This window comes from Sardina pilchardus, chromosome 8 (genome assembly GCF_963854185.1).
Source record: "Sardina pilchardus chromosome 8, fSarPil1.1, whole genome shotgun sequence".
NCBI classification, from domain to species: Eukaryota; Metazoa; Chordata; class Actinopteri; order Clupeiformes; family Clupeidae; genus Sardina; species Sardina pilchardus.
In genome coordinates, this window is record NC_085001.1 from 31,102,418 (window position 1) to 31,120,257 (window position 17,840).

A 17,840-nucleotide genomic window follows, 5' to 3' on the forward strand; every position below is an offset into this window, starting at 1 on the left:
CCCCCAGACATGCCCTCCCAGTTAACCACATGCACACAACATACTCTGTGTTCTTCACTCATATTCACTCTGAAGTTACATTGATCTCCAATGTGACTTGTGATGTTATGGTTTTTCTTTGCAGCGGGCAGGGTGTAGGGTTGAGAACAGCCAAAATGTGGTTGCAACAGAGGCTTTTATTTTAGAGCAGTCTTTCAACAGTAAATCCAATTCAGAAAGCTTACTGGGAGCAAACAAAATACCTTCACAAGGTCCTGAAAAACATAGGAACTTTTTAAGATGTCAGTCGCTTCAAAGAAGCTTCCTTGCTCTCTGGGTGGCAGCCATCTTGTTAAGGGGTAGCCACACCTGTAGAGGAATATAGTGTCCCTCTACCACACATCCTCTTGTGATGCCACATATCCCTCCTCCCGGGCCTGACGTCCTCTGCAGGGCGAATGAGGACCAAAAGGCATCACAGCGGGACAGGGCATCTGAAATGTCCATGGTAGAGCCCTGCGCGGGACTGTTTTCTTCATCCCAATCCCGCCCGCATAATCAGAAATTCTGACCATTACCGCCCGCACCCGCGGAGTGTGTGTTACAGTCCCGCCCGCACCCGCAATGTTTATGTTTAGTCCCGCCCGCTCCCGCGAAATTCTGATAATTTTTGCCCGCACTGTAATAGACATGCATTGAATTTGTATCTTCTCCCGTCCCGCAAGAGAAAAAAAAACAGCTGCTTGAATAGAAAACAACTGTGTTTGAATGACCGTTCACGGCTAGAACTTCGTTTAATCATTAGGCTACAAAAACTGCGTTCAGTTAAAACATCTTTGCAACTTATGCAGCCACTTAGGCTGTGTTGCACACCCCCAGTGCGTTGTGTACTAAATGACGGACGCCTGTCTGAGATATCGGGAAAGAAATAAAAATAATCAGGCATGGAGCGAGCCAGGCGCATCACAGCTCCTCTGCCTCATGACAGTCGCAACAGAGCGCGCACGACAAACAATTAAACCCTCACTGTATCTCAATGGGAGGCAAGGCTGGCTAGGCTAGGCTTTCCACTCCAATTCTGCTCTCCATTTTATTGCTATGCTAAATCTCGATCCCGCAGAGTTTTTTTTCTGCCGCCCGCTCCCGCCTGCAGTCAAGTTCATACCGCCCGTTCCCGCAAGATTTGCGTTGGGTCCCGCGGGACCCGGCGGGTCCCAGTCCCAATGCAGCCCTCTAGTCCATGGCATTATCCTGGTCTGTAAACGACAGAGAAGTTAAAGTTAAAGGTTGGAGCCCTAAAAACCACCGGGTTGCCCTACTGTTTTTCTCTTTGTTTTTATCCATCCATTGTAACGGTGAATGATCTAACTAGAGTAAACCTTCTTCCCATTATGTAGTATCTGTGAGTGTTGTAAGGGCCCACTTTATTGCTAAGCACTCTTTCTCAAGCGTGGCATAGTTCTTCTCTCTTGGCAGCAACTTCCAGCTCATGTAAAAAAACTGGGTGTTCCTTACCTGCATGGACCTGGGATAGGACAGCACCCAGAGCTACCTCCGAGGCATCTGCCTGGACCACAAACTCATTATTACAGTCAGGTGCTATGAGGACCGCTTTTGAACATAATACCCTCCTCAGATTGCCAAATGCCACTTCGGCCGCCGGGGTCCATTTCATCATACGAGAGTGTTTCTTTGTGGTCAGTTCTGTGAGAGGAACAGCTACCGGTCGGGGATGAACCTTCTAGTATTCGGTAAGGCCTAAAAAGGATCATACCTGCCTCTTTGTCAAAGGTTTTGGCCAATCCTGTATGCCATCAAGTTTTTCCTCCTGAGATTTGACCAGGCCCCAGCTGATGGTGTACCCTAGGTAGTTTGTCTCACTGTACTATTTCTTGGGGTCCGTCAAGCCTGCTTATCAGAGGGAATCCAGGACCTTGTACCCGAGGTAAGTGGCTTTCCCATTCCAAACTCTGGATCACCACATCATCTAAAAAAGCAGATGGACGTTGGAATGTGGCAGGTGCTCCACATAACCCAAAAGGCATCCTCCAGTACTGCCAAAGGCCTCCTGGAGTGGCAAAGGTTGTCTTTTCCTTTGATTTTGCTGCCACAGGAACCTGCCAATAACCTATTGTAAGATCCAGACTGGTTACAAATCGGGCATTGTCAAGACTCTCAAGTAGTTCGTCAACCCGAGGCCTGGGGTAGGCATCAAATTCAGACACGGCATTTTCCTTTCTAAAGTCGTTACAGAAGTGTACAGTGTTGTCAGGTTTGTCTGCCACGACTATAGGGCTTGATCAAGCACTCTTGGACTCTTCAATTACCTTCAACTCCAGCATTTTCTTTACCTCCTCCTCAATCAGCTTTTTGTGTGCCTCTAGCACCCGATATGGCTCACCTCTTTTCCAGGTTGTGTGCATATTTCATGTTCCACTAGATGCGTGCAGCCTGGAAGGGAAGAAAAAACATTCTGGTTGCTGTTCACCAGCTCCCATGCTTGCTGTAGTTGTTTAGGCCAGGGAAAGGTCAGGGCCAAACTGCACTGTATCCTGGGCAAATTTGCTTGTCTTCTTAGGGGAACAAACAGTGATCAGTGCCTCTCTACCATGCCATTTCTTTAAGAGGTTAGAGGTTTATTAAGGTGGCATGTTTGCTCACCTTTCCGCTTTCCAGGTTGTCGCACTCTATAATTGGCTTCTCCTACTCTTTCAATGACCTCAAATGGTCCTGCCAAGTAACCAAGAATTTGTATTCTACTGTGGGTACCAACACTAAAACTCCTGGTTTGAGCCATCTAGGTTGGGCTGCTTGGTTGTAGGCTGCACTTTGACCTTGTTTTGTCTTCTCCATTTGCTCTTTCACAATTGGAGTATGGTGTTCATTCGTTCACACATTGGATCTGTTTCACTTGCAGCAGAGCACACAACTGGGACATGTAGGCAGCCATCTTGTTATGGGGTAGCCACTCCTGTAGAGGAACATGTAGATTGAGAATGTGGATTCTTTGGACAAACATGTTGGCAAAATACCTGGCACATAAACCTACAGTAAACATAATGGGCAACCTCACTGAGTCTAGGACAGTGTTTCATGGTGAGAAGGAGTATGATAAACATGGCAAAAATACCTCAGTCATTACCTCATTGTAATTGGTGTAATTTAAGTCATTACTACACTATGCATAATCTGTGATTGGCTTCCTTATCCGACCAAATCTTTGGTTCCCTTCAGCTCCAGTTGGCCACTCAGAAGCGAGCGCCATCCCGCTCATCAAGGTGGGTCGGGGCATGTACAGTGTGCTGCACAACGAGTCCCACGTCACACGCTTCTTCGTCTGTCAGATCTACTCTGCAGAGGGCAGCAAGTACGTCAAGATCCGCTCGCCCTTCCAGGTAGGTGCTGTGGATGAACATACGGAATTCCCACGACTGCTGTTGGTGTTTGTAATGGTGTATCAGTGCTGCTCTATTTGCTCTAAATCCAAGTGCATGTTGTTTGCAGATCATAAACCACAGCACGGTGTCCTTCAGAGTGTTTGAGGGCTCCACCTGCCTGGGAACCTCTCGTCCCACAGAGGAGTTCTGTGTTCCGCTGGGCTCCTACAGGTCAGTCAACACACACACACACACCACACGCTCAACACACACACACACATACCATAGATCTCCAATGTGGCAGACATGATGTGTATATAATGTGTGTGTGTGTGTGTGTGTGTGTGTGTGGTGGTGTGTTTCAGGGCCCAGTTAACCCTCCAGCCCATGACTGGTGAGGAGGGTGCTGAGCCAGAGTATGGACAGTCTGAAGGATTCAGCTACGACACAGTCACTAATGACCCTGGCCAGTGCGTGGAGCAGACCTGCGGTCACCTCCAGGACAGCGAGTGTGTGTTCAAGGTCAACATGGTTGCCGTGAGAGACACGGTGACCTCACACAGCACCGAGGAGAGCTTTGACCCACCCTACGTCCTGCATCTGTGGCCCAGCATCCAGCTGAGGAACCTGCTGCCTTACCCCATCACATACTGCCTACAGGTACACGCACACACACACGCACACGTCATACTGTCTATCATGAATACGCATGCATTAAAGACTCTGTCAAACCACTGGGTGTCCCTCTTCGATTGACAGGGCACTGCCGTATCCACCCCCACTGTGCTAGAGGCGGGCCACTCCTGCCAGCTGCACACCGCCCTATTGGACCAGCACACGGTGGAGCTCCGCCTCCTGGATTACATGCAGCAGGATTGGGTAGCCCAGTACAAGCTCCGCAGCAACCAGCAGGAGATCGACTTCCAGACGTTCACCTCTCTGAGCGCGAGCGAGGAGGCAGAACTGGACGTGGGCGTTCACGTGCGCTACGAGGCCGGTCAGGCCCTGCTGGCGCTGCACTCCCCCTACTGGATGGTCAACAAGACGGACCGGCTACTGCAGTACAAGGCCGACGACGTCCACCACAAACACCCCAAGGACTACAGCTCCCCCCTGCTCTTCTCCTTCAAGCCCAGGAACTTCTTTCAGAACAACAAGGTCAGAAATCTGGTACTCAACTCGTACACATACACTCACATATTCATCCGTTCATCAAACCAAACTCGTCGGTCAGATCACTGTGACGTCTGCAGTAGTCCAGGGGCATTACTGTTCTCAGATCAGTGCAGAAACCACCTACAGAATCGTGTGCATCTCTGTGCACCTGTCTGAGCTCCCCTATAATCTTTCTCTCTCTCTCTCTCTCAGGTGCGGTTGATGATCTCAGACAGTGAACTGTCAGACGAGTTCTCCATTGACACAGTTGGCAGCTATGGAGACGTGAAATGCAAAGGCCGCTCGAAAGATTATCTGGTGAGTAGTTTGTGCGTGTGTCTCTATTTGCGAACATTATGTGATTTTGGTCACTGACACTGACACATGCTTGTGTGTGTGTGTGTGTATGTATTAGGTTGGGGTGAAGATTGATACCACCAGCTTCAGTCTGACGCGTGTGGTGACGTTCGTCCCCTTCTACGTGCTGGAGAACCACACCAAACACCTGATCAGTGTGTGTGACGAAGGCCCGGAGCAGTGGACCGAGGCACCACCACTGCAGGTGTGTGTGTGTGTGTGTGTGTGTCTGTGTTAATGAAATACATGCAAATGGATGGTGCAACAGATATGTACCTCATATCAATGTCTCTCTCTCTCTCTCGTTCTCTCCCCCAGTCTGCTGTTCCCTTCTGGCCTGAAAGAGAGTCAAAGAAACTGAAAGTCAAAGTTGAAGGGTGCCAATCAACTCAACTCATCAACTTCCACAAGCCAGAGAACTGCCTCTTACTTCATCTTGACAACACTGTGAGAAGCCTCCCCCCTACACACCTATACATACACATACTGTACATACAAGCGCACACACACACACACACACACATATGCATGTATGCATATAGACAGGCATAATTGTCACACACACCATTATCCACCTGGTCTGTGTCCCAGAAATAGTGTCAGTGATTGTGTGTGTGTGTGTGTGTGTGTGTGTGTGTGTGTGTGTGTGTGTGTGTGTGTGTGTGTGTGTGTGTGTGTGTGTGTGTGTGTGTGTGTGTGTGTGTGTGTGTGTGTGTGTGTGTGTGTGTGTGTGTGTGTGTGTGTGTGTGTGTGTGTGTGTGTGTGTGTGTGTGTGTGTGTGTGTGTGTGTGTGTACAGTTGGGAGGCATCACTGTGGATGTGAATCTGACGGAGCACTTGGCTGTAGTGCGTTTCTCTGACTACCACGATGGCACGGCCCCTTTCCTGCTGATCAACCACACCAGAGACCACACACTTCAGTACCACCAGAGGTGAGGCCATGCAATGTCCACCACTCATTGTGTGTGTGTGTGTGTGTGTGTGTGAAGAAGACCATTTCATCTGCTTTCACATGTTTCTTGATTCTTGATTTCTAGGTTCCTGCCAAACAAAAGTGTGTTGAAACATTTATGTTAAATCTTTTGTGTTGTATTGCAAGCCATGTTGGCAGGGTCAATGTCAGATATGTGTTGCGTTGTGTTGTGTCGAGCTGCGTTGTGTTGCGTTGCGTTGTGTTGTGTTGCGTTGCGTCCTGTTCTGTTGTGTTGTTAAGCAGTTGTTGTTGTGTGTCCCGTTGTGCTTTGTTGCTGAACACAGTCCTGTGCAGGACTTAGTAGGCTGGGTCTCAGATGAGCTACTGGACCTCTCCTTCTCCGTGGATGGCAGCGTCAGGTAGCACACACACCCTGGACAGGATGGGCTCATACGAAACATACTGGACCTGACATAGAACACACACACACACACACACACACACAAACAGATACAGACACACACACACACACACACACAAGGAAAGTGAGCCCTATCCTTCCTGTGTGTCTGCGGGTGTAGGGTCTATCAACCATCTTTTTGAGTGCCTTTCTGCTCTACAGGGAAGAATGAATGGAGGCAATGCGGTTCAGCTACTGGCTTCTCCTTCTCCTTCTCTTTCTGTTCTTCTTCTGTCAGTATCTCTGATTTCGTTCTGTGTGTGTGTGTCAGCATCTCTGAATTTGTTCTGTGTGTGTGTCAGCATCTCTGAATTTGTTCTGTGTGTGTGTCAGCGTCTCTGAATTTGTTCTGTGTGTCTCTGATTTTGGGAGTCCAGGTTTTCATGGTGGCCAATCCGTTTCCATGGCGCATGTGTTTCCTTTGCTTTCATATTTTATTCTCAAGGGTGGGATGGTATGTGTGTGTAGCCACTCTAAGGTTCCTAAGCTGTGTGTGTGTGTGTGTGTGTGTGTGTGTGTGTGTGTGTGTGTGTGTGTGTGTGTGTGTGTGTGTGTGTGTGTGTGTGTGTGTGTGTGTGTGTGTGTGTGTGTGTGTGTGTGTGTGTGTGTGTGTGTGTGTGTGTGTGTGTGTGTGTGTGTGTGTGTGTGTGTAGCTCTCAGAGGGAGATAGTGGAGTTGGAGGCGGGTCAGGCCGTGTACTACACCTGGGCTGAGCCGACCGGGTCACGCGTGCTGCGTTGGAGCTGGGGTCAACATTCAGGCGATCTCAAGATCGAGGAGGTACACACACACACACACACACACACACACATACACACTCACACACACGACACCTGTCCTACACCTCTAACTGGTGAGTAAGATGAGTTTGTGTGTGTGTGTTGCTGGTGAGTAACATGAGTGTGTGTGTGAAATGTGTGTGCAGGACCTGATGGAGGACGTGGGTGGGGTCGGCTCTCTCTTCCTGCTGTCCTTCTACGAGGGCCTCCAGCGGGTGGCGCTGTTCACGCAGGACAGGCACTTATACCAGAAGATCTGCAAAAGTGAGAAGGCCGAGCTGGCCAATCAGGAGATCATCCTGGCCCTGCAGGACCTGGGCGTGTCCCTCGTCAACAACACCACCAGCCAGGAGGTGGCCTTCATTGGCATCTGCAGGTACACACAAATACACCTCACACACACAAGTGTGCACACACCTACACAGTCTATGCATTTAACAGCCACCATCAACCATTTAAATGGACAAAAGTTAAGGGTTGATATGAGAAATACTGTATGTGGAAAGTGTCTTTATTATTACTATCATTATTGTTATGCAAGATATGCACAATCCATTTAGTCTGTCTCTGTGTGTGTGTGTGTGCATGTGTGTGTGTGTGTGTGTGTGCGTGTGTGTGTGTGTGTGCTGGCAGCTCTGACGCGGTGTGGGAGTATAAGCTGCAGAAGAAGAACCGCTGGAAGACTCTGAGTATAGAGGACACAGAGCTGCTGGAGCAGAGCTACAGAGAGTACATGGAGAGCAACCCCATGGACAACCCCATAGACGACTCCATCCGCACACTAGGGAAATACCAGGTCAGAGGTCATCCCATAGTGCAGCTTTAGTGATGTCACTTCCCTTAGCCCTCCTCTACTAGAATACAGGAGAAAGTATGTTGATGTATTTGTTTGACATTCTGACCAACCAGACCATCTCAACAGGATTCTATCTCTCTCCCTTTTTCTTTTCCTGCATTCATGTTTCCCTCTGCTCTCTCAGGTGTCCTTTACTCCCTCTGGGCTGGACATGATGATGATGAAGCCCCATGATGCTTCACTGCGCAGGAACTTTCTGCCTGCTCTGAGAGTGGAGTACAAGGTGTCGGCGCGGCAACAAGCCTACCGCGTGCAGATAAACCACATCCAGGTAAACTGAGTTTACACACACACACACACACACACACACACACACACACATACACACACACACACACACACACACTCACACACTCATACACACACCCTCACAACTGATTGAATTAAACAAGCTCACTTCATGAGGTGTTAAATGCTGGTGTTTCATTTTATTACGGTATACTGTTAAAGCGTTGATAGTAGATGTGCTACTAACTCCCTTCCCATGCTTCTCCACAGATTCAGAACCAGCTTCCAGGAGCCATCTTCCCTGTTGTGTACTACCCCGTGAAGCCACCCAAGTCTGTTAGCATGGACTCAGGTTAGCCACATACTTACTGTATGCCCTCAAACTCACCCCCACTGCACAGTACACATTCAGAGACCATAGCAGCCTCTCTTTTTATTTGTATTCATTATTATTGTGTGTGTGTGTGTGTGTGCCTATTTAACAAAGCTAGTGAAATACCAGCCTCTTGTACAGCAGATTTGGAGTCTTGGTTACAAATGCTTGTATGTTGTGCTCATATTTGGCAGTTTGGGCCACATACATACAGTAGGTACTAGGGGGGACATAGGAGCTTAGGATTGTGGGATTTACAAAAGTGAAAGCAAAGCAACTGGCTAAATACTGTTCAATTTCATCCACAATTGGAAGGCACCACATTTGGAGAAGGAGGTGTTGTGTACTGTATATCCTTAACACCTGCTGTACTGAACTTTTTATTGTCAACAGAATCACATGACTGAACCTTGTCTGAGCAATACTCACACCTATCAAATTTGTGTCCTTATGTAATATTTATTCTTAATTTTGGATGCAAATAAATAAGTAAAATGTGTATGTGTGTGTTGGTAGAACCCAAACCCTTGACTGATGTCAGCATCATCACGCGAACTGCAGGACACTCGGACATCATGCGCATCAAGTGAGTGACCACAGCTGCCCCCTCGTCCAGCTCACTCACCCGCCCATCTCTCGGCCGCCTGGGCTCATTCACTTCACACTGGCTATCTGTGTCATTCCAATAACCATCTCATCATTTTAGCCTTACATTTGTCCATTCATCAATTCTTGATGGTTTTAGATATTACATCTGTAGTTATAAACAGAAAACAGCTATTATGTTATCACTAATGACCATAGCAATGTAATGTGTTTGGACTTTCTGTGGATTATTTGTCTGCAGGCCGCAAGACCAGGATTGACTGTAGCTAGCTCTGCCATTCTGATGTTTTTTCTGGTGTTTGTTCTGCAGACTCAGATGTTGACTGGTTCTGGTGTCTTTTCTCAGGTACTTCATGGTTCTGATCCAGGAGATGGACCTGAGGCTGGACCTCGGCTTTCTGTACGCCCTGCTTGACCTCTTCACACAGGAACACACAGAAGTGGTCACAACTGAGCAGGAGGTCAGACACACACACACACACACACACACATACGTCACACACACACACATACGTCACACACACACACACAAGAGTGCAGATCGGGCCACATTTTTCTGTCCGAGCCCGGCCCATATTAAAAAAACATATTAAAACCATATTAACTACCCCCGTCTATTAACATCGTAGTTGAAGAAATTTTGCAGAAATGTATAAGCCACGGCTAATAGTTGGGAAATTGTGGTAGATGTTCAATGCCTTATTGCGCCAATGTTACCGAGCCCGACCTGAACCCTAGTGGACTAGTGGAATACTGTAGCCTGATTGCCACCGACTTTCAAAGCTCTGCAAGACTTTGGTCTGACCAAGAGCCTGTGCTCAACGGTTTCTCCAAGCGCATGGTTGACCCGCCTCCTTCAAGTGCCTCGATTTGCTACTGGTCGATGTCAGATAGGGGTTTGCCGAGTTTAAACCAATCACAACACTTTTTCCTCTGACGTGTGCGACGGGAACTGCTTGAGTAACAGGAAGAAGAGAGACGCTTGCCGTTTCCGAAAACGCCTACTACTTGACTACTACATACTACTCGTGTACTGATCTATCTGAGAATTTCCCGTTGAACACTTTTGATACGGCACCTACAGCTGTGTCGAAGGTTTTCCGTTGCTCCGTGGTGAAAATGAATGAAGCGCTTCCGTTCAATCCATGTGTTATGGTCGCAGTTCTGCTGCGTCACTGCCTTGAACACGCCTCTACCCAGAGCCGTTGGAGCTGTTCAAAGTTGATTGGTTCTCGACCAAAGGGGGCAGTTCCGCAGTTTTGCGGAATTCAGAAATCCTGCCCGATCAGCAGTTGGCCAGACCAGCGACAGCAACGCCGAAGGTGTTACGTCACTGGGAGGGCGTGCCAGGCTAGGAATACTGTAGCTCCTTTGTGGTGTTGGTATTGTGGTGATTGTGAGTGGTTTTGTCTGTGCTTGTCAGGTGGAGCTCTTTCAGAAAGACCTGGAGGACATAAAGACACAACTGAATCATGCCTCCAGCACAGACTCCTCCCCCATCAGCCTCTATGAGTACTTCCATATATCCCCCATTAAGGTGAGTCGGCACACACGCGCGCACACACACACAGACGCATACATTCAGACAGGCATATGTACATAACAGAGCTTGTTTAAAAATCTCAGAAAAAGGTTGTGTAACCTTTACAATTTCTGTGTGTGTGTGTGTGTGTGTGTGTGTGTGTGTGTGTGTGTTGCAGCTCCACCTGAGTTTCTCTCTGAGTTCGGGTGGAGAGGATGGGCAGAAGGAGAAGCGGCAGACGGAGCTGATCCCAGTACAGAGTCTCAACCTGCTGCTCAAGAGCATCGGCGCCACGCTCACAGACGTGCAGGACGTGGTCTTCAAGTACGCCGCTAGCACACACACACACACACACACACACACACACACACACACACACACACCAACAAGTCCAATCATATACTCAGTGTAACCAATTGGAATTACACTGCACTTGGGTTACTACTGCAGACCCCAGACTCATAGCAGTGCTGGGTTTTCCATCTGTTCTCACAGTAACTGCTATTGATTTCTCTTCTGAGTTTTGTTTTCACTCACTATTGTGTGTGTGTGTGTGTGTGTGTGTGTGTGTGTGTGTGTGTGTGCAGACTGGCCTTCTTTGAATTGACGTACAAGTTCAACACGCGGTCGCAGCTCCAGTGGGAGGTCATCAGACACTACTCTAAACAGGTGCGCACCTACAGCACCCGCTGAGCTTGCTAGCACACTGGACAAGCTAACGCAGAAACCTTTATTATTACCTCTCACACAAATGTGTGTGTGTGTGTGTTTGTAGGCTATTAAGCAGATGTACGTGCTGGTGTTGGGTCTGGATGTCCTGGGGAATCCGTTTGGCCTGATCCGGGGCCTGTCTGAGGGAGTGGAGGCTTTCTTTTACGAACCGTATCAGGTACTCCACACACACCCCCCCCCCCCCAACTCTCATACACACACTGTTTGGCTCACAGGGATTCACAGACCAGTTAAACACAGACTGACATCATGTTGGGAAACCCTGTAAAGGCCGGCACCCACCAGTCATGGCGTTCAGCGGTCTGGGCTCGACGTGCAGGATTTTAGAATAGTTTTCTATCCTTGTGCGGCTGCTGCGCGGCAGACGTTTCTAGTGGGCTTTGCTCCATTGAAAACAATGCAGTTCTAATTAGTTTATTGGCACGACACGCCGCATCCGTGTCCGGTGGGCGCCGGGCTTAAAGGTGTTGTAAAAGTGATATGTTGCGTGTGTGTGTGTGTCTCTAGGGTGCTATCCAGGGTCCTGAAGAGTTTGTGGAGGGCATGGCGCTGGGGGTCAAAGCCCTGGCTGGTGCTGCATTTGGTGAGCAGAGCTCCCGTCTCAACACTTCCGTCTGTCATGTGTTCACTCCTCCCCAGCCCTCTCTGTGTCTGTCTGCTCCTTCAGCTCTCCTCTCGCTCTCTCTCGCTCACCCTTTCTTCCTCTTCTCCCCACCCATCCTTCCCTCCATCATATTCTTCACTTCCCCCTGTTTCTGAGCCTGCCTCTTCACGTGTGTGTGTGTGTGTGTGTGTGTGTGTGTGTGTGTGTGTGTGTGTGTGTGTGTGTGTGTGTGTGTGTGTGTGTGTGTGTGTGTGTGTGTGTGTGTGTGTGTGTGTGTGTGTGTGTGTGTGTGTGTGTGTGTGTGTAGGTGGCCTGGCGGGCGCGGCGTCCCGTATAACGGGGGCGATGGCGAAGGGAGTGGCGGCGATGACTCTGGACGAGGAGTACCAGCAGAAGAGGCGCGAGGCCATGAACCGCCAGCCCAGGGGCATCAAAGAGGGCCTCGCCCGCGGGGGCAAGGGCCTGGTGTCTGTGAGTGGCTTACAGTACACACACATACACACACACGTGCGCACACACACACACACACACACACGTGCGCACAGAGCTCTAATAACTTAAGAGTGATAACCATAGACTGTATAAGGTAAAAACTACATTCTATTCTATCAGATATCAGATTCTCAACTCAGTACTTTACTGTATATCAAATATCAAACAGCCCATGGTGCACTGAAAGCCTTCCTCCTCTTTGTTCAGGGCTTTGTGAGTGGCATTACGGGGATAGTCACCAAACCCATTAAAGGTAGGAAAACCCGTCTCTAATTCTGTTGCTTTGTGGGTGCACATTTTATCTGTGTTGCGAGAGCAAGTTATATCTATTAAATTAAGTGTATGTGTGCAATAATATGTAAGATGGCATTATGTATACCATGAGCCACTGTGGAAGTATGATGTCTAATGAGCATTTATATATATATATATATATTGTGTGTGTGTGTGTGTGTGTGTGTGTGTGTGCAGGAGCACAGCAGGAGGGAGCCGCAGGGTTCTTTAAGGGTTTTGGGAAGGGGCTGGTAGGAGCAGTGACTCGTCCCACCGGAGGCATCATAGACATGGCCAGTAGCACCTTCCAGGGCATCAAGAGGTACACACACACACACACACACACACAATCACACCTCTCATTATACCATCTTGGCTGATTTTTCGAAGTCTGTCACCTTTCTTCCAGCTTGCGACCTGTGTCAGTAAGGACGAGTTATGTGTATACAGTATGTGAAATATTGTGTGTGTGTGTGTGTGTGTGTGTGTGTGTGTGTGTGTGTGTGTGTGTGTGTGTGTGTGTGTGTGTGTGTGTGTGTGTGTGTGTGTGTGTGTGTGTGTGTGTGTGTGTGTGTGTGTGTGTGTGTGTGTGTGTGTGTGTGTGTGTGTGTGTGTGTGTGTGTGTGTGTGTGTGTGTGTGTGTAGGGCTACAGAGTCGTCTCAGGATGTGGACAGTTTGCGTCCCCCGCGCTTCATCCATGATGACGGTGTGATCCGGCCCTACAGGGAGAGGGAGGGACTCGGCAGCCAGATGCTCCAGGTGAGTTCTGCCGACACCAAACACACACGGACACACACAAACACAAACACACACACATGCACACCCATACACAGTGTACAACACTACACACTACACACAAGCCCAACACAGCATACACGCTTGCATAACCCCCGCTGCTTCTGTCGTAGTAGAGCACCGTGTTGCTGTGGAGTGGAGTAGAGACCGGTGTGTGTGTGTGTGTGTGTGTGTGTGTGTGTGTGTGTGTGTATTAGCAGTAGACTGGACTGGAGCTCCAGTATGTGGTTGTGAGCGCAGCAGCTGGTCTGGTAGTTGTGCCCTTGGAGGGCTGATGGAGGTGTGTGAGTGAGCCTTTGATGCTTTTGTGTTTTTATGTGTTAGGGCTTGTAGGGCCTGCCTGAAGTGTGATTGTGTGTGTGTGTGTGTGTGTGATTGTGTATGTGTGTGTGTCTGTATGTCTGTGTGTGTGTGTGTGTGTGTGTGTTTGAAGGGCCGAGATAAATTAGAGAGAGAGAGATTGCAGGGAGAGAGGATCTCTTCTGTGTTTTTGGTCTATGAATGTGTGTTTGTGTGAATGTGGTGTGTGTGTGTGTGTGTGTGTTTGAGTTTGCTGATCAGGTTGTTCTCTCGTATTCACAGAGGAAGCTGGCGATGGCCAAGTGGATCTTAATGATGGAGGATGATGAAGACAGTTAGGAACACACACAGATACAAACACATATATACACACAAGCTCAGAAAAGCTAAAAAGCTTTAGAGGATATGTTTTGAAATGCTTTTAATGAAGAAATTGTGATAATTAAAGATTTTTGATAAAGATTGTGATACCCATGCATGTGCATCATTCTGTGTTTCGTGGTCCACACCCCTCCATACATCAGCCTTCCACACATCAGTCTCCACACACCAGCCCTCCACACATCAGCAGTCCCCCCTTTCATGGAGGTCACCAGGTCACCAGGTGTTTCATGGGAAATGGCTCCTCTGTTCTGTTTGTCATGTGTCAGTTGATCTCACTCTTTGTTTGGTATTCATATACACCATATGCCATCATGTCAAAAGTCAATAAAGCTCCTACGAGACTGGATCTGATGCTGATTCAACCCTGGTCAATCATACCCACCTCCTGACCCTTCTGAAGCCCTCCTCACCTGGCATGACCCAATGCTGGGTCAGAGCAACCCTCGGCTGTGGTCTGACTTCCCTCGCGTTCCTCTCAATGAGAGTGTGAGCTTTATAGTTAGAGTGTGAAGAAAGGCTTGAGCTCCCGTTGTTGTAAGCTGTGGAATACTGTACATCAATCACCCGGGTTATCATCCCCGCCCGTCATATGCGTGAAGTCACTTCCCATCACAGACGGTCATCATGCATCACATGTGATGTCACATCCTCCATCAAGATGCCTGTAACTCCATCTCCTTATTTGGGTTGACCAAATGCTGAACTTTTTATTCCTTAGGTATGGCTTTGTGTTTGTGTCATTTCCAAAGTCCCTAACCCCCCTGTTTCTCCCCCTCTCTTCCTAACCGTCACCCCTCTCTTTCTCCCCCTCTCTTCTCCCCCCTCTCTTTCTCCCCCCTCTCTCCCCGCTCTTGTCCCTTCTGTAGAAGATTGAGAACGGCCGCTTTGCCAAGTACAGGTACTTTGCTCACGCCAAAGTCAACGAGTCGGACTTCCTGATGATCACCAAAAGGTAGGAGCTCCAGCAGGACATGGGCCCAAGTGTGGGAGCCTGACACTACTGTTCAGAACACACACACCTTTACTTCACATGCTCTGCACACACCCATCTCTTCTCAACTAGACCAGATCTTCAGAGCACTATGGAACTCTGTTGGATGCAGCACAGCCCACCTCAGTACTCTATCACTACTACTATACTATAGAATACAGCACATTCAGTTGTAAGTTCCCACTCGTGTGTACAGTACCTCCCTCAGTAAAACTCATTGGCACACACTCCTTTCAGTCTCACTGTATACAGTGCCACCCCAGCCTGTCTCTACTACACAATCTTACTACTTGAGCACTGTTTTTGAACTCTTGTCATTGGAACTTGGTGATACAAATGTGTTTACAGGGCAGATTTGGGACATTTGAATTGTTCATTTTATTCATGTGGCATGCCATAGGTGACTGGTGATATACCTGATGTTTTATGCTCTTCTAATAGAAGACCAGATTTTTCTCTGGTACTTACTGCTTGACTTCAGAGTCCTTGTACAGTAAGCAAAAGGTAGCACAAATGACCCCGCCTGTAGTTATACACAGTGGAAACAAATTCAGTATTTATGGACACACACACACACACACACACACACACACACAGTCCACAAATGTACAGTAGAATCACAAAAAGCAGTTGGGATGCGTATGTATGTATGTATGTATGTATGTATGTATGTATGTATGGATGTATGGATGGATGTTTCGTGGACATTGCAGTAGGCACTAGGCAGGCTTGTTTCCTCTGACGGACTGTGTGTGTGTGTGTGTGTGTGTGTGTGTGTGTGTGTGTGTGTGTTTGCATCTGCAGGGGTATTTTCTTTGTCACAAGGGGAACATTTGGTCAGTTGACGTGTGAATGGCAGTACCTGTTCGATGAGTTCACCAAGGAGCCACTGATTGTAGAGGACCGACGTCTGAGGATTGAGGCCAAGGTACAACACACACACACACACACGCACACGCACACACACACACACACACCTGTGCATACTGTAGCTGCCATTCACCTCAGCACATTCAGTACACAGCTCTCGTGCTCTGGTGCATTCATACACACGTCTGTGTCTTCCCCCTCACCAGGAGAGAGTCAAGTCTGTTTTTCACGCCAAAGAGTTTGGCAAGATCATCAACTTCAGAACTCCTGAGGTAGCAAAGGTAGGTCTGTGTGTGTGTGCACGTGTGTGTGTGTGTGTGTGTGTGTGTAGATGTACATCCACATATAAGCCCTTGATATTCATATGTGCTCATGCTCTTCCTCCTGCAGTGGGTCCTCGCCAAGCTGGAGGACGCAAGAGAAAGTCTGCCAAAATACTAACAAGTCACACGGCCACTTCTCCTTTGTGTTGCAGTGCCTTTGGTTCTGATGTAGTTCAGCTCACGTATCACTAAATGTGTCCGTAATGTCACGCATCGGTTTGCACTACGCTCTCACACGCATCCACCACATAACCTCTCTATTGCTCTCGCACACACATACTGCACACATACCGCTTATGGCCAAGTATGCGTCTAGCGCGCAAACCTTATCCTGTGTTTTCACCTCACCTGACTACTGACAGAGGATACTGTTAGTGGGAATGTTAATATCACAAGCCAAAACACATCATGGAGAACCCTATTTATAAAGACAGCTGAAATATGTTTACGTTTGTGAGTGAGTGAGGTAATACTTGACTGAATGAATGAGTAAGTGAGTGAGTGGGTGAATGAGTCTAACTTTTATTGTTTAATTTGAAGACAAAAAAGTGATTTTATGAAAATATTTGTTTCAAACAGGAATATTTTTCTACCTTTAGCTTTTGCATGTTAAGAGCATATGTATTAGAATTGGGGGTGTATTGCTATTTTCAGTATTTCATGTGACTGATAAACTGTTTACTGTAACACTATGGCAGAGGGAGGGAGAGTGTGATTCAATAATATGCAATAATGATTATGCCTAATGCTTGTGTTTGTGTAAGTTTTAACTTTGCTTTGAATTGTTAGTGTTTGCCCATTATTAAGTATATGCTATGCCGTCTTAAAATATTTTTTTCATCGATTTTAAATAAAACATAATAAATATATATGCTGTTTTTTGTCTCAAAAGGTGTGGAATACTATCCTAGAAATCTAGACCTAGCGGCAGCAAATGTGATTTGCTGCCAGGGTAGTGGAATACAGTAAAAGCTTGTAAAAACAAACTTGGGTTGTATATTAGTGTTTTTTGTCGTCTTGACAAAGGAACAAGGGAACCTGTAGAGTGGGTATTGTTCAATGTAGTTTTCCATTCCGTAGTCTACTGGAGATAAATACAGTGAGGAGCACAAGTATTTGATACCATGCTAAAGTTGCCTAAAAAGAGGAATAGAAAATCATCATTTGACAATTGATCTTAATGTCTTAATTAAAAAAATTAGTAAAAATAAAACCGCTAAGTACACCAATTTGCTTTGTGATTGAAGAATGTATCGTAAATAAATAAATGTTCTTTCTAAATGCTAGGGGGAAGGAAGTATTTGAACCCCTATGTAACCCTATGGGAATTTAACACATAGGGTTAACATAGGGGCAGGCAGATTTTATTTTTTTAAGGCCAGCCATTTCATGGATCCAGGATATTATGCATCCTGATAAAGTTCCCTTGGCCTTTGGAATTAAAATAGCCTGACATCATCACATACCCTT

General features: G+C 47.5%; 1 protein-coding gene across 3 annotated transcripts in view; it reads left to right on the forward strand.

Annotated features, from left to right (window-relative positions):
* vps13a (vacuolar protein sorting 13 homolog A) overlaps nucleotides 1-17,248 on the forward strand; it is a 39,296-nt gene extending 22,048 nt beyond the window's left edge. The window contains exons 44-72 of one of the 3 annotated variants that reach the window (XM_062543582.1): nucleotides 3,214-3,374; nucleotides 3,484-3,587; nucleotides 3,722-4,016; nucleotides 4,116-4,514; nucleotides 4,725-4,829; nucleotides 4,927-5,073; nucleotides 5,187-5,315; nucleotides 5,667-5,800; nucleotides 6,126-6,200; nucleotides 6,895-7,021; nucleotides 7,167-7,396; nucleotides 7,654-7,816; nucleotides 8,001-8,147; nucleotides 8,375-8,456; nucleotides 8,994-9,063; nucleotides 9,430-9,544; nucleotides 10,507-10,620; nucleotides 10,784-10,929; nucleotides 11,193-11,274; nucleotides 11,381-11,494; nucleotides 11,845-11,920; nucleotides 12,249-12,412; nucleotides 12,641-12,686; nucleotides 12,905-13,028; nucleotides 13,352-13,466; nucleotides 15,053-15,138; nucleotides 15,982-16,105; nucleotides 16,254-16,328; nucleotides 16,438-17,248. In XM_062543582.1, coding sequence (XP_062399566.1) covers nucleotides 3,214-3,374; nucleotides 3,484-3,587; nucleotides 3,722-4,016; nucleotides 4,116-4,514; nucleotides 4,725-4,829; nucleotides 4,927-5,073; nucleotides 5,187-5,315; nucleotides 5,667-5,800; nucleotides 6,126-6,200; nucleotides 6,895-7,021; nucleotides 7,167-7,396; nucleotides 7,654-7,816; nucleotides 8,001-8,147; nucleotides 8,375-8,456; nucleotides 8,994-9,063; nucleotides 9,430-9,544; nucleotides 10,507-10,620; nucleotides 10,784-10,929; nucleotides 11,193-11,274; nucleotides 11,381-11,494; nucleotides 11,845-11,920; nucleotides 12,249-12,412; nucleotides 12,641-12,686; nucleotides 12,905-13,028; nucleotides 13,352-13,466; nucleotides 15,053-15,138; nucleotides 15,982-16,105; nucleotides 16,254-16,328; nucleotides 16,438-16,488 — 3,800 coding nt within the window. In that variant the 3' untranslated portion in view covers nucleotides 16,489-17,248. Of the gene's footprint in view, nucleotides 1-3,213; nucleotides 3,375-3,483; nucleotides 3,588-3,721; nucleotides 4,017-4,115; nucleotides 4,515-4,724; nucleotides 4,830-4,926; nucleotides 5,074-5,186; nucleotides 5,316-5,666; nucleotides 5,801-6,125; nucleotides 6,201-6,894; nucleotides 7,022-7,166; nucleotides 7,397-7,653; nucleotides 7,817-8,000; nucleotides 8,148-8,374; nucleotides 8,457-8,993; nucleotides 9,064-9,429; nucleotides 9,545-10,506; nucleotides 10,621-10,783; nucleotides 10,930-11,192; nucleotides 11,275-11,380; nucleotides 11,495-11,844; nucleotides 11,921-12,248; nucleotides 12,413-12,640; nucleotides 12,687-12,904; nucleotides 13,029-13,351; nucleotides 13,467-14,084; nucleotides 14,983-15,052; nucleotides 15,139-15,981; nucleotides 16,106-16,253; nucleotides 16,329-16,437 lie in introns of those variants that run through there. The other 2 variants (XM_062543583.1, XM_062543584.1) reach the window with 2 other exon arrangements.
* Nucleotides 17,249-17,840: the final 592 nt, after the last annotated feature.